General features: G+C 39.5%; 1 protein-coding gene across 1 annotated transcript in view; it reads left to right on the forward strand.

Annotated features, from left to right (window-relative positions):
- CMIP (c-Maf inducing protein) overlaps positions 1-15,716 on the forward strand; it is a 131,997-nt gene that overhangs the window by 104,715 nt on the left and 11,566 nt on the right. The window contains exons 11-14 of the mRNA XM_075188982.1: positions 4,449-4,514; positions 6,779-6,805; positions 7,079-7,127; positions 13,009-13,116. Of these exons, the coding sequence (XP_075045083.1) occupies positions 4,449-4,514; positions 6,779-6,805; positions 7,079-7,127; positions 13,009-13,116 (250 nt within the window). The remainder of the gene's footprint in view (positions 1-4,448; positions 4,515-6,778; positions 6,806-7,078; positions 7,128-13,008; positions 13,117-15,716) is intronic.

Raw genomic sequence — 15,716 nt, forward strand, 5'->3', positions numbered from 1 at the left:
GTTATTAATAAGTCGTTTTTGAATTGAAACAAACATGCACCTTTACTTTTGAATAGAATTTTAATGAACCCCCCCTCCTCCATTTGTCATTATGAGTCAATTAGTTTTTGTAATATGGAAGGAAATCCATATTTGCTGGAAAGAGCAATACCAGCGAGACGCGTGTCGGCCTTTTGCTGTATGCAGAGGTTTTAATAATGTTAATAATCTCCTGTATCAACTAAGATAAGGAGTCAGACTCTATGTAGCTAAAATCAGCAATCCTTTATGATTATCTAGCTCTGCCCAATCCCTGAGTAAGTGACCGGCTAGGTAGTTAGCAAGTCATCCCCTCACGCTAGAAACTATGTAGCAAGCAGGGTTACCAAACTTAAAGTACAGATTGCTATTTGAGATCATCATCATCTATTCGTTTATATAGCACCACTAATTCCACAGTGCTGTACAGAGAACTCATTCAAATTAGTCCCTGCCCCATTGGGGCTTACAGTCTTAATCCCCTAACACACACACACACACAGACCGAGAGAGACTAAGGGCAATTTGATAGCAGCCAATTAACCTATCAGGATGTTTTTGGCATGTGGGCAGAAACCGGAGCACCCTGAGGAAACCCACACAAACACGGGGAGAACATACAAACTCCACACAGATAAGGCCATGGTGGGGAATCGAACTCATGACCCCAGTGCTGTGAGGCAGAAGTGCTAACCACTGAGCCACCGTGCTGCCCACAGATTACATTGTACTCCATATACTACAAATAGATGATATGGGTGGTAGGCAGTAAAGAAAACAAGAAACGCATACAGCAATTTTAAATCATTTTATTCACAATTATCACTAACCTATTTTGATGCTTTTATTATTTAGAGATTTTAATGAGCAATATTAATAAAAGTAAAACTTTAAGGCAAATATAGGTTACATGTAAAACACCAAACTATACATTTCTATAAAGACTGTTTGTGCCACCAGAATTTAAACCAGCTCTTTCTTCTCTTCTCCTTTTTAAACGTTGTCAATTTTGGCTGGTTTGGTAGCACCTCTCTCTAGATCCACATCAGATATCCAATTCAGTCACCTGTAGAAATAAATAAAGTAAAAAAAGTAGAACAATTTAATATAAATATTAATATTGCAGAAAAGAGTCAAAGTCTTATGAATTGCACAGGTGCAACAATATTTCTTCAAAAATCATATGTTGGGCAAACACGGCACTGATGGCCCGCAGTTAATGTTATCCAGCATTGTCAGAGCACCAGGCAGGTGAACAGCTTCTGTACCATGAGGCAAACACTGCACTGATGGTCCGCAGTTAATGTCATCCAGCATTGTCAGAGCACCAGGCAGGTGAACAGCTTCTGAACCATGAGGCAAACACTGCACTGATGGCCCACAGTTAATGTTATCCAGCATTGTCAGAGCACCAAGCAGGTGAACAGCTTCTGAACCATGAGGCAAACACTGCACTGATGGCCCGCAGTTAATGTAATCCAGCATTGTCAGAGCACCAGGCAGGTGAACAGCTTCTGCACCATGAGGCAAACACTGCACTGATGGCCCACAGTTAATGTTATCCAGCATTGTCAGAGCACCAAGCAGGTGAACAGCTTCTGAACCATGAGGCAAACACTGCACTGATGGCCCGCAGTTAATGTAATCCAGCATTGTCAGAGCACCAGGCAGGTGAACAGCTTCTGCACCATGAGGCAAACACTGCACTGATGGCCCGCAGTTAATGTAATCCAGCATTGTCAGAGCACCAGTCAGATGAACAGCTTCTGCACCATGAGGGCACTAGTGGGGGGCATTTAGTTTGTGGGTGTCCCTGCTGGGAGGGTAGCCCAGTTTGCTCTGCCTATAACCCTGCTCTGCCAATCAGGATCTTGTCCTGAAACCCACTTTGCATGGCTGCTGTTATAAGTTGGCGTTATGCTTGAACTGTTCCCCACGCATCCGCAGACAGCAATGTGTTAAGTGATCACTTTTAATTTGAGTTGTGTTTATACATTTATTTGGAAAGAGTATTACCAAAAAGTAATGCCAAAAAGTTCTCTCGGTCTGCCGGTTCCCATGACTCTGAAACTTCAACAAACAGAACTCCTCCAGCGTGATAGGGATTAGAGTGTAAATGTTCCCAGAGGGCATAAACCTGTCATATTAATGAAAAAAAGACATAAATGTGGTAGAGGTCTAACTTAAACACGTCTCAAAGTTGATTCGGCTTTACCAGGGCTCAAAAAATATCTCGGAGCTAAAAGTTCACTTTCTAACTCTTGGCAGGACACCAAGACCAAAGAGTTAAGCCAGGCAACTCTCTTCCAGTGTTTTACATTACGTCTAGTTCTGTGCCGTCCCAAGTCCTTAAATGAAGAGGGCCACACGGACGATTTCCTGTAACTATGTCACTGGATGTATGTCTCTGGTATAAAGCAGACAGAGGACATACCTGTCACATGACCGGCCCTTTGAACAACAGTGCTCTCCCCTATAGAATGGATCCTACCATGTAACAGAGCAGTTCTATTCATTGCTATGTGAATATGATTTACTTCAATGTACTTTATGCAGTGTTGAAATACATCTTGTTCTTTAATTGACTTTATTAAAATGTTGAACTGTTTCAGAACTCTAGATTTTTTTTTTCCCCCTATACCTTTTTTTTCACAAATCTTCCCTAAAACCTATTATCGCTCTGTTGGAAGTTCAACATTGGTATCTGAGGGGTTTTGTTTGACAGGTGTGTGGGAATAATTGGGTGTAATAGAAGGTTTTAGTTTACGGTCTCTGTCGCTCCTCCATTTTTTTAATGGTCCAATGAGTGGGCGTGGCTTGTTTAGTAAGAGCATAAGAACTGACCACATGCTGATCAAAGGAACATAATTTAAAAGCAAAGTTCTATTTCATTGAAAATGTTTACAGTAGGAAAAGTAAATCTATTCAGAGATCGAGCAGCTGCTTTACTAATGCCGACTGTAAATACAAGTCTCATGTTTTATGGCATAGCAGTAGTGGAAAGCACTTTATGAGTTACAGTATCATTGCCAGGTGCTTTCTTTATCTTCTCTGCGGTCAGATGCTATGGCCGTCATTTACCGGAATAAAAAGAAAGAACACAGATACGGTATCCCTTTCCCTCCAGCGTCATTATAACAGGTTCTGTTTTCACTTAGTGGCTACAGTAAATGAACGTTGTGTCATTTACAGAACGTTGAGATGTGGGCAGCCAGGAAATTTTTTATTATTATTATTTTATTTTTTGCTTTTTTTGTTTGTTTGTTTTTTGTTGCCTTTTTTGTTTTTTTATGACTTACAGTCAATATTTTGTTTACCTTCTAATATCTGATGTTATGCAATACATAATGTTATTCCTTTTAAACATGAGATATGTTACATACTGAACTTCTTATAGCAAACCTGTTGTGTAAACACGTGCGTTTATGGACTGAACCAATTATTTATTATTATTATTTAGTGTTCTTTATATGTCGGCGCAAACGGTTCGCAGTGCCGTACATAGATCATGGACAATACAGAAACGACATACTGGGCAATGCAAAAAAAACAAAGTGCAATTAAGCCAACTCGGGTGAGAACAGGTGCACAGGGCAAAGAGAACAAGTGAATTGACGAACACTTAGAAGCTAGAGAGGGAAGGAGGAGAGGCGGGGAGTGATCTAAAGCAAGCTAAAGCTGTGCCCGGGAGCGTGGGCGGACTAACACGAACAGAGAAGTAATGGAGAGGCGCAGTCAAAAGAGAACTGGGGCAGGGGCTTAGTGTAGAGGTGCAAAAGTTAGGCTGGGGAGCTGAAGGCTGAGGTAACAAGAGGAGGAGGACTGGAGGATTAGAGGGCCCTGCCTTTCAGGAGTTTTGGCCAAAATGCCAACTCCGTGCTGGGTTTCAGACGGAACCACCATCATGTAGCTGAGTGTACAATCTTCCAGTTGCCTATTCACACTTGCATGCAATACATTCGGAACGCACTACAGAAATAGCAAATAGTCAAAAGAATATCTTCAACCTGAACTAAGACCACCTTATGAGTTAGGACCTCGTTGTGAGTGAGGCCTTCCAACTGGATCGCACCCCTAGACATATATTGATGGTTTTCAACACTCCTTTAATAAATTCACTTTACCCTGTGAAAAACTATATGTCTGCGTTATTACTACTTACCTAAAGGTCTGTCGGGCTCGTTATGTCTACAAATGTCCATGGGTGATCTGGGCAAGCAATATCGTCCACTAACACCTTTCCATGTTCTTTCATGAATAAAGGTGATGGCAATGTAATATAATATATAATCTGTTTTTATTGGCTTTAGCATTCAGCTACATAATGCATGCACCTAGCAATGTTTCTATGGTCTTTTCTCAAGTGTTGGAATGTTATCACACATTTACACTGCACACTGGCTCACAGCACAGTTATATTTGACTTGCAGGTCAGATTATGACGATTGGAGGCCAGCCCTGGCAAGTTTGCTGCAACCCATCCCGTTTCCCAAAGAGTAAGTATACTATCACAGCATTGGGTGCATTACAAGAGCTTATTGTTTTAACATTTTAGATTTTGTATAGTTCATGCAGAAAAGTACAAAACTGTTCATAGATCTCTTTATATTTCTGAATCAATTGTTCTCCAGTTACTATTCTATCTTGTGAAGCCTTGAACTGACTGTAGTCTATGCCAACAGGACAATGTTCCCCTTTAATTGCATTTTTGTGTGACTTTATATCAATGAATCTTTTAGGAGGGCTTGATATTTAAATTCAAATGAGTAGTGGACCCTAATTACTACACAAGATGATACGCTGCTCAGATCAATTATGCATAAGATGTAGTTAATATTACATTGTAAAACATTTCATTCTTACATTGCATAAATTAACCTACTATCCTGGGTCCTATTAATAAATGCATGGAATAGACATCCCGAGTCGTGGCCATCTAATGATCCTACAGGTTATATAAAGACCACAGGGTATATTTACTAAACTGCGTGTTTGGAAAAAGTGGAGATGTTGCCTATAGCAACCAATCAGATTCTAGCTGTCATTTATTTAGTACATTCTACAAAATGACAGCTAGAATCCGGTTGGTTGCTATAGGCAACATCTCCACTTTTTCAAACACGCAGTTTAGTAAATATACCCTCACGTATTCATGGTTTGATGGAAGAGAAGCTGTATTCTTACCTTAGGAAGATCTGTAATCCTAGAGGAGCAGACTAATGAGCGTTTGTGTTCGACAAAAATGCACACCATGGAGAATAGAAATTAACAGTCGTAATAGTCTCATTTACCAACCTACTATACCCAGAGGGCCCGGTTACTTTGAGAGTGGATCAACTTCTGCACAGCGCGTGCAAGTGTTAAAAGTTACAGGCAGTAAAAACAGACTGACGTAATTTAGCCAAATTTGCCTTAGCGACACTCGCGGGACTGCATTATTCCAGTCAGTGATGCAACTCCGTTTACAAAGTGACCCATAATTGCTTTGCCACTCTCATTACTGGAGATGTGACCGAGGCTTAATTAAGTCGCTTGGGTTCTGTGACAAAACAAGAGTATTCCCTGAATAAAGTTTAAACGCATGTGGTCAGAGCCTTGCACCACAATGCAATACAAGGGCGGCCTGAGCTTGAAAAAGTTTTCTGATAGAAAGTTTCCAGTTGCGTGGATCAACTCCTGGGGGTATATTTACTAAACTGCGGGCTTGAAAAAGTGGAGATGTTGCCTATAGCAACCAATCAGATCCTAGTTATCATTTTTTTAGTACATTCTACAAAATGACAGCTAGAATCTGATTGGTTGCTATAGGCAACATCGCCATATTTTCAAACTCACAGTTTAGTAAATATACCCCCGTACGCCATATCCCTACCAGTCCTGGGGCTGTTATACACCAGTATTGATAAAGATCATTCACATGATTAAAAATAAGATTTGTGTGATGTGTGGCTTTAAACCACCAACTTGTACATTTATTTCTTTTACTTTTTAATTAAGGGGAGACATAACATAAGAGACAGTAAATTTCTAGTGTATTCATAGCCATACCAATCATAATGCAATATACGGTACTTGGAAATCAAAGGAATCGAAGAAAAATTATTCCAGCTAAATAAAATATAGTAAAAAAAAAAATCGATGCACCTTCTCTATTCCACAATCACCGTTACTTAACACTGAACCCTGAGAGGGTGATTCATCTAGCCGTGAGGCTCCGCAGTGGATGGCGTGTTGTGTTAATGCGCCCAAACCTGGCAATTACTGTGCTAAAAACTTTGCTCGTTAGTAGAAACTCACATGGAAATACAACACGTGACTAATACGAATAGTGTAACATTTGCAAAGAGCGAAATTGTGTCTTTAAAATACTAACGTTGTCACCTGTGTGCAATTTCAACTTTATTAGATTACTTTTATTATTTCTAAATTTGTTTGCTGCTGGATGTTTTGTTGGCTCAATTGCGATGGCGTGTTCATCTCACTCGCTGCGTGATCTCCTCCAATCTGAGTTCAGTTGCCGTTTTTACTTCAGCAAAGGGACCAGTAAGCAGAGCAACTATAAGATGTTTACAAAGAAACGATTTAATGTTTTTAAACATTCCGTTGATAGAAAAATAACATCTTACTGTTTTATCAGTTAAAGTTTTACGCAGTTTCAGAATAAATAGTAAAGTCTAAAAAGTTTGTTTAAGGGTCCTGCATCAGCTACTTTCTTTTAAACGTGTAATGTATATAATGTATATATTTGTTTTTGTTGCAGAGCTCTGGCCCATGAAACGTTCACAAAGTAAGTCTGAAAATAAATTCTGATCATAAGAATAAAATGTATCCATACCCTGAATTATACTGCAAGACAAACTATCTCAAGCATCTATCATGTTTTTAAACCGTTTAAGCCTGATTCCATTGAAGATACATTTTTCTCATGCAGTAGAATCCTGCACTTGTTTAAGATAAGACAGTATCAACATGGTCATATTTTCCTTTGTTTTTTGTTTTTTTTTTTAAACTGCTCAGCTGAGCTAACTATCTTGTGTGTTTTCTCCTTCTGCCCATTCAGGGAGCTGAAATACGTCATTCAGAGATTTGCAGAGGACCCCAGGCAAGAGGTAAGCATCCCCTCAGGGGTAGGGATGGTGTGAAGGAAGGGAATACTCGTAGAGTTAAGGGTTATTATAGTACAGATATGATGGATATGCTTGTTATTAACGCGCCTGTATTATCAAGACACAAGCTAAGCTCCATTGCACAGATAAGCAATAGACCTTTTAATGTAGATAACTCCACTGGCAATTACTGTTATCGGGGACCTTAATCTTACTGCTGACGCTCAAACGGCTTCAACTGATTATTTTAAATTTTTTTAAATAAGTTTCTTTTTAGAACATGGTCATACACCACTATTTTTTATTTTGTGTTGAATATTGGTCTGATTTTTGCTCGTGGTGTTTGCTTGTTCATTGTGTCTGTTACCTGCAGTCTGGGAGCGTGACTTCTGGTTTGTGACAAAACTAAAAATGTCACAACAAAAAAATGCCACAGTTTCCAAAATTCGTCCAGTGTCGACAGCTGCTCGATCATCTCCCTTCCACACTAAAAAATAAATTGTGGCTTTTAAAAGAATTAGGTAATATAAAGAGGGAACTATGATTAGTCATAGTTTCCTTTTATATAAGGGATATTGACAGCTATCATGTGACTTTCCACCGTTTTCGGACAGGATATGGCCTATGTCCTTAAGATGAGGTTAGCTGACCTTGTCGTACTGTCATTAAGAAATACTGTTTATTTCTTGTAAACTGGGTCAGTTAGTTATGTACAGAGACATATAGGTGTTCTATAAGAACATGAGCATGTTGGGGTAGATTTATCAAACCTTGTAAAACAGAAAATAGGTGTTGCTTATAGCAACCAATCAGATTCCAGCTGTCATTTATGTAGTACATTCAAGAAAATGATAGCTAGAATATGATTGGTTGCTATGGTCAACACCTCCTTTTTTCCTTTTCAGAAGGTTTGGTACATCTACCCCTTATTCTCCAGACTTGCAAATACCCCAAATTAAAATTATTCTTCAGTGTTAATGAAGTGTTTGCTGGAAAAAAAAATACTTTTAAAAAAAAAAATGGTGCTTACATGACTGGAAAGGTGCTTACATGACTGGAAAGGTGCTTACATGACTGGAAAGGTGCTTACATGACTGGAAAGGTGCTTACATGACTAATGGTGCTTACATGACTGGAAAGGTGCTTACATGACTGGAATGGTGCTTACATGATGCCATCTAAACAATTATTACTTGTTTATATTAACAAAGCGTTTTAATATTTGTCATGGTAAAGCATTCGAATATCTGTTTTACACCATTTTACCTTGGCAGAGGAACATAAGCAGTGCCAATAATAATGAATTATAGTGAAAGGGGAATATTAAATAAATAATCCACATTAGAACTTGATAAGGATTTAGACCCTAGATTTCTGTTAAAAATTTACAGAAATAAGTTATTCAAATTATCATGGTTCCAAGAGTTTTATTCAACATTCTACAGCTAAAAGTACTGAATTTATTGTCATCCTCATCATTTTTTATATAGCGCCACTAATTCCACAGCGCTGTACAGAGAATATTTGTCACTCGTATCAGTCCCTGCCCCATTGGAGCTTACAGTCTAAATTCTTTACCACTCATTGTTCAACAGCCTTTAAAAAACAAACTTATAGCACATTAAGGAAACTACATTAGTTTTAATATTAAACAATGCTTAGGTCCTTTTTTAAAATTGGGGTTTTGCACCCTCCTTTCTGTAAATAGGGATCCTTGCTTTTAACAGAGATTGGCGTCAGCCAATAAAAGGGGGAGGGGCGTTAAGTGCTAGAGGAGGGCAGCGTACGATTGGTTGCTTTTACTTTATTGAAACAGAAGGGGGGAGGAGAGGTAGAGAAGAGGGACGGAATGTTAAGATTGTATCTATAGCATTTACAGTCAGATGACAGATTAACTTAATTTAACTTGTATTTTTGTTTAAATGGCTTTAGGGAATATTTACTGCCTACGTTTAAATTCTCCTCCAGACTCCCATAAATATCTCATGCTCCCAAACTTTCCATTATGCTTTAAGTTGTAGTGTACCCACCGCTGTTGTCATCCTATACGTTTCTACAAATATTCATACACCCTCTGTTTAAGTATTTTTTTTTTCAATACCAAAATTTGCTTTGTAAAGGCAGGTCAACATAGAACATAATTGGTGTCACAATCCTCAATCTGTCTGATTGTGTACTGGTTTGCACATGTCCTTCCTTCCCTAATGTATGTACATTGATCACGTTGTTGTCACTTTTATGTGTCATTTTTGTGACAGTGTCTAACTCGGGCTTTAGAATCATTGCTGTGGTTCCACATAAAGTTCATATTTCCTGTCCTATACGTCATCCTAGGAATGCTGAAATATTTCCTGCTACGGACGTCATGTTGAAAAATTTGGCAATGCATTCAACTACAGTGCCCTTGAAAAAGGATTCGGCTCCCATTTTTACTTAGAATCTCACAGAATTGGGGGTTATATTTATATCACACAATTGCCATCTCCCTACCCCCTTTAAAAATAAGAATAATAATCAAATTGGGCAGCTATGCCATCCAGCTGTGTCGTTGGATCAGCCTGTTATAACTTTGAACACCGAGATGGAGCAATTGGTTGGAAACAAATTTGAGGTCTATTCAGAGTTTCATGCCTACACATGTCTTGAGTCTGCAACGAGAAAAGTATAACATTCTTGTAATTATATATTTATCTCTTCAGCCTTGAGGAGTTACTGGTCCTCAGATCTACTCTAACATCCTAGATTGGCATTATTTTCTTTATTAAAATGACTACGCAGCAAAACAAACGTCAAATGTAGATTGCAAATTGCGTCATACCTGTGCCTCTGAGAAGGTTTCTTTTTGTGTGGTAATAATAGACTGTGTTTTCCTTTATTGAAGTGCAAGCAAAGCCTATAAAGTGCAATTAAAGTATTATGTAGCTAAATATATCCACCTTGCTCTCATTACATCCTCTGCAGCAGGTTGTCATGTTAGGAGGGATGCTCTGCTCTAACTAAGCTGGATGGGTTTGCGTGCAGCAGGTAGATTGGTAGGTTTGTGTACAGGGACAGTAACTAAAGATTGCATATTTAGCTTTTTGAAACAAAACCAGAGAAAAAAACATTATATATGGTACCAGCTGTTGGCAATATAAATGCCCATATATGTATACAGAACAAAAAGACAGTTGTCAGCGCTTATCCTTTACACTCCATATCTGTGTGTGTCTAGCAAAATGAAAACAAGAGTTATTAGTTCATATTTTGATCAAAACATTTAAGCCTGCATCCCAGCGTCAAGGGCACCTCATTATATGCAGGTCCTACACTGACCTATATTTTTTAAACACCATTAAAATGCAGTTAAAATCAGACACACTCACCTCCCAGGTATAGGGGTTTACATCTAGCAAGGGCTGGCTTGTGAGCCACACCCAAATGTGCCTTAAATAGGCTTGATGGACAGCTGCTATGACAATAAGGCAATATTTTGAAACAAAACCGGAGAAATAACAATCCCGCGCTCGGTATATCCCATAATATATATGGTACCAGCTGCTTGGCAATAAACCCGCGCTCGGTATATATCCCATACTGTATATGGTACCAGCTGCTTGGCAATAAACCCGCGCTCGGTATATATCCCATATTGTATATGGTACCAGCTGTGTGGTAATATAAATTCCCTTATATGTATGCAAAACAATATTTAGCTTTTTGACCCTTATGGGATCCCATCAGGACAAATGGGAGGCGCTCTGGTTGTCTGTAATGGATGGGGGAGGTAATCAATTACTTATTAACAGAACTACACCAGAAAATAATCTGGTGTCCTTCTATAAGGAGGACAAATACATTTGATTTCTTGAGGGTTAGTTCACACACAATTGCAATGTAAAATTTTCACACCGATTTTAAAATGCAGAATACCCTTGTCCTCATGTTAACGTACAATACCAGTGTAATAGGCTCTATTAGTAAAAGCACAAAGTATAAAAAATCGCATTGGAAAACATATTAAAAATACCTGACACAAACTCATCTTTAGTGCTCGTTAGTTTTCATGTGTTTTTGACCATGTTCCCAGCCTGTGTGTTTGGACGAGCCCTAAGAGTAGTAGGAATATGAATCTGAAGGAAAATTTTAATTACTTTGTAAACAGACCTATCGTTTATCTTGATATCCCATGGATTTGACATTCTTGGAAAGCTTAATGTTTTCATTGATATTTGAATTCTTCCATGGAACAATGTATTTCCTTGTACTCCTATAACTTCCTACTAATTTTGCTACTTCTAAAAACTCAGGAAGTTTCTGGGCGTTGTTATATAAATGTTGGTGCTTTTTCAGCTAGAAAGACGTAGTGTTCATAAACACTCAATCCCAGAAGTGAGGGTGGAATTATCTTCCCCCAGTGCAGTATTAGGCAGCCTGATATAACTTAAGGGTCGCATGTATGGCCTTCCATACGTCCTAAGGGCTGCACATTACTCTTCATGTCAAGAGTGAAAAACATCCAAAAACAACCATGTTATGCCCACATTACTCATCTCAATATACCCCCACATGCCGTGCACTTGCTCCAATATTACTTTACATGCTCCTCAGATCTCCCACTTGCTCTAAGATAGCCCCACAAGCTTTCTGATCCACACTTGTCATAGAATACCCCATGTGCACTCAGACCCACACAGGTCCTCAGATGCCACATGTACTACAAGACCCCCCAACATGCCCCTCATCATCATCAGCAATGATGGAATGTCCGGGAGACTCCTGAATTTCTGGGAGTTCTCCCGGACTCCCGGGAGAGCAGGCAATTCTCCCTGATCCTGGTCGGCTGTGTAAGCTAAATGGATGGGGTGGAGCCTAGTGACATCATGGACCCAGCATCGCGGCCCCGCCCCCTGTTTTATTGGTTCAGAGTAGTGATGTCCATTTTGGGGCGGGGCTAATGACAAGATTCTTCGAGCCCCATCCCCACACACCCACCTGCACCCCGGACCTCCCGGGAATCAGCTTGCCCATGTTGGCAAGTATGAGCTAATTTACTGAATATACTTTTACAGTTGGAGCCCACAAAGGAAGGAGGCAGAGCTTTCAGTGCAGACCACACTGCACTCCCGCCTCCTCCTCCTCCTCTTCCACTGTGGGGCTGAATGACCTGCGTTGTGCAGGGAAGGTCACGTCCGCTGCTCCAGTTCAGTCTTATTCTCTTATTATAATAAAACGGAGAATGCATCAGATCAAGAGCAGCCAGCTGGGGGCCACAGGTGATCCGTTGGCGGCCCCTGGGCTGTCTGTTGTCCTCCACTGCCCCAGTATCTTCGGAGCTGAAATGCTCCCATGTAAAAAAAAGGGCGGAGCTTTCACCTGTCACTCCAACCTGTCACCACAGGAGTGTTTGAGCGCTATGAAGGGTGACACTACCGTAAGGAATACTAGGCTGAAAACCCCTTATGTGCTGTAACCCATAACAACCAATCACAGATTGCGCAGGCCTTAGGGTCAGCGAAAGGAAAGCCCTGATTGGTCGCTCTGGATAATAGCACATTTGTACAATTTTCAGTATATTGTTAAAATAAAGGTTTTGAGCAATTTATACCCTTCTGTATACGTCTTAGCCAAGTGCCAAAAAAGTTTCTAGGAAAACTGTGGGAGTCAGGAGGACCCTAGTAGATTTTAAAACATTTCTTGCAACAAAATCTAATTTCTCTGCAAATAAATTATCCCTGCTATAATCCTATCCTCATATGGAGAGAGACCCCCAATGGAGCTAGCCTGAAAAACAAGTTCTGGAAGTCTGCCATCAGAATACGGCTTTTTATATAAATGTATGTTTTTATTCTTTAAAAATAGCTTAGATGTCTGAAAAATATAACCTTTCTCCATCCGTCTGCAGGTTCACTCATGTCTCCTAAGCGTCAGAGCCGGGAAAGACGGCTGGTTCCAGCTATACAGCCCCGGAGGGGTCGCCTGTGATGACGACGGTGAACTTTTTGCCAGTATGGTACGTGTCTGCAATAATGTGAGTTTAAATTTCATGGATTCGTCTACGGTAGTGGTGGGGAGATTAATTTAATAAATCATGAGACACCATTCTGGTGACTTTGCGCAGTATATACTACTACATGTCGTCAATTAAAGATAAAACCCTGCAATGCTTAAAATATACAAGGTTTTAAAAGAAAGCTATATGGAACCATTGTCATTATTGTTAATATCGTTTATTTATATGTGCCACAACATTCTGCATCAGCGTAGTGGGGGATTAAAGCTTAATACATATAATGCAAATACAAAATGCATAAAAACATAAGACAAAAATAATACGTTAAGCATAGAGTAGAACAAACAAAGTCTAGTGCAGAACAAACATGAACCATTAAACAGAGATTGTACATTAGAAGGGAGCGGAAGAGAAGACATGGCGGAAGAGGGCCCTGCCCGTAAGAGCTTACAATCTAGAGGGATGCGGCAAGGCCCAGAAATATACGTATAAATAATTTCATATTTAATACGATAAAATAAATCGCGCACAGACTGAAGGACATTTGTGTCGGAAAATACTTCATACCTCTATTACTATAGAGCATCTACTGTGTGTCTTTTGACATCTTCTAGTTCAGTCCTACCATCTGTTCTTATTTCCCAAACTCTGTGACGTACGTCCAGAAAAACAGTTTCTTTTTCCCAGCAATAAACTCTTTCGTCACCCCCCCCCTTAGTGTATTAGACGTCTAGTACATTGTAAGCAGCAATTTGCTAGGTTCAGTGATAAGGTGAAATGCGTTGAACAAAGACAAAGCTCACCATGTTCCACCTTTAAGCAGGCCCTTTAACTCAGGGATGGACAAGAGTCGGCCCTAGGGCCAGATGCAGCCCTCCGAGCCCTCGTGTGCCCCCAGCTCCTTCTTGCTTGTCATATTTGCTTGTAACACATTTTTTAAATGCCTGCTGATATTTATTATTATCATTATTTATTAATAAATGTATCTCTCATGTATCTCTCATACTGTTCTAAAAAGCTTCAGAAATGTCCCTTACTATATGTACTATAACCCATGGCAGCCAGACCAATGTGCACTAGACAGATGGAAGCTAATATCTGGTTGCTATTGGTTACAGCACATTTACTATTAACATCTTGTCTTTAAAGCAAAGCCACATCCTACAAACAGTGTAAGCAGACATTCTGTGAGCTAAACCAATGCTCGTTAGAATGTAACGTATGAACTCACTAGGAACTAGTGTCATTACCGAGGCACCTTTGTGGATAGTAGCAGCATTTTTTGTTTGAGTTCATTCACTATGACAACACAGGCTCTTTAAAGCCCGGGATAAAAACGCTGATATTTCCAGTTCATATTTTAAATATATTACATCTTATAGAACAGGTATGGACATAGAGGCTCCCCATGTCCCCAGACATTTGCAAAGTTTGTTCATAAGGGAACGTTTTTTTGTTTTTTTATAGCAGAGCTGCTATAGAGCAGCGATACCAGCCCCTGGATTTGTAAGGAATGTTGATAAATGTTTCTCTGCAGAATTTATGGCTCTTTACTGTACACCATATGCCCCAGCTTACAAAGTACAACCTGAAACACAACACCCACCAAAGTTTCCATCTCAAAAAAAGAATTTATATCCTGAGGAGGATAAACCGTGCAAATCCTGGTCACAGCTGGTCATGTTATGGAATAAATATCTGCCTTCTTCTTGCGCAAAATGAAGATTATTTATGCTGTAGGGGCACTGGGGTAATTTATTGCATTAGTAAAAATGTACGTTGAAGGCCGTGTGCAGGATCAGAAGCCTATGTGGTATCATCCATACTAATCACCGACCTGAGGCATATTTCAGTTTGTGGAATCTGCCTTTCCCGACACACAGCCTATAATTCTAACATACAGACAATGTATAACAAAGCTATTTTTAACATTTAGAAAAATTAAGCAAATATTCCAAGAAATTGATAGACTGAGGGATATTTGCCTTGTATGTGTAATTTAGGATTTGTCCTAGGCATCTGAAAACGGGAAAATAACTTGTACTATGCTCACAAACTTCCATTCTCTGTAAAGTGCATTTATCTGTAGTGTTTCCAGATAATGTTTGTTTGTTTATGGTGTCAGGTCCCAGTAAATGAATAGGCTGCATTTTCATAAATATTGGTTTAGCCGACAAAATGGCTGCCTCAGCGGTATGCAGGCAGCCATTTTGTTCCTCAATGCCAAAGTTCCTCTGTGATGTCGCTAGTTCTCAGTTCATTGTTTAATATGTATTATTTTTTTATACATTATAATATTTATAGGCTGCAAAATAGTTGTATAGGTGACGTCCGCCCTTTCATAATACTGTTTTGCTATAATTCTCTGATTACCTCTCTGTATTACAGTTTTGAGTTGGTCAGAGATTAAAATAAGAGAGAGACGCCTAAGATAAAATGACTCACAAGTTGCAGCTAGACATGGGTTCAGATAAGGGTGTAAATGATTAACCTTTATGTATCATGACCAGAGTCCAGTTACTGGGCCCCAATTCCTGTTATGCTGAGAAACAGGAAGTTGGGACGATTGTACACACACACGTCCTAACTTCCTGTTTCTC

This window comes from Mixophyes fleayi, chromosome 10 (genome assembly GCF_038048845.1).
Source record: "Mixophyes fleayi isolate aMixFle1 chromosome 10, aMixFle1.hap1, whole genome shotgun sequence".
Taxonomy (NCBI): Eukaryota; Metazoa; Chordata; class Amphibia; order Anura; family Limnodynastidae; genus Mixophyes; species Mixophyes fleayi.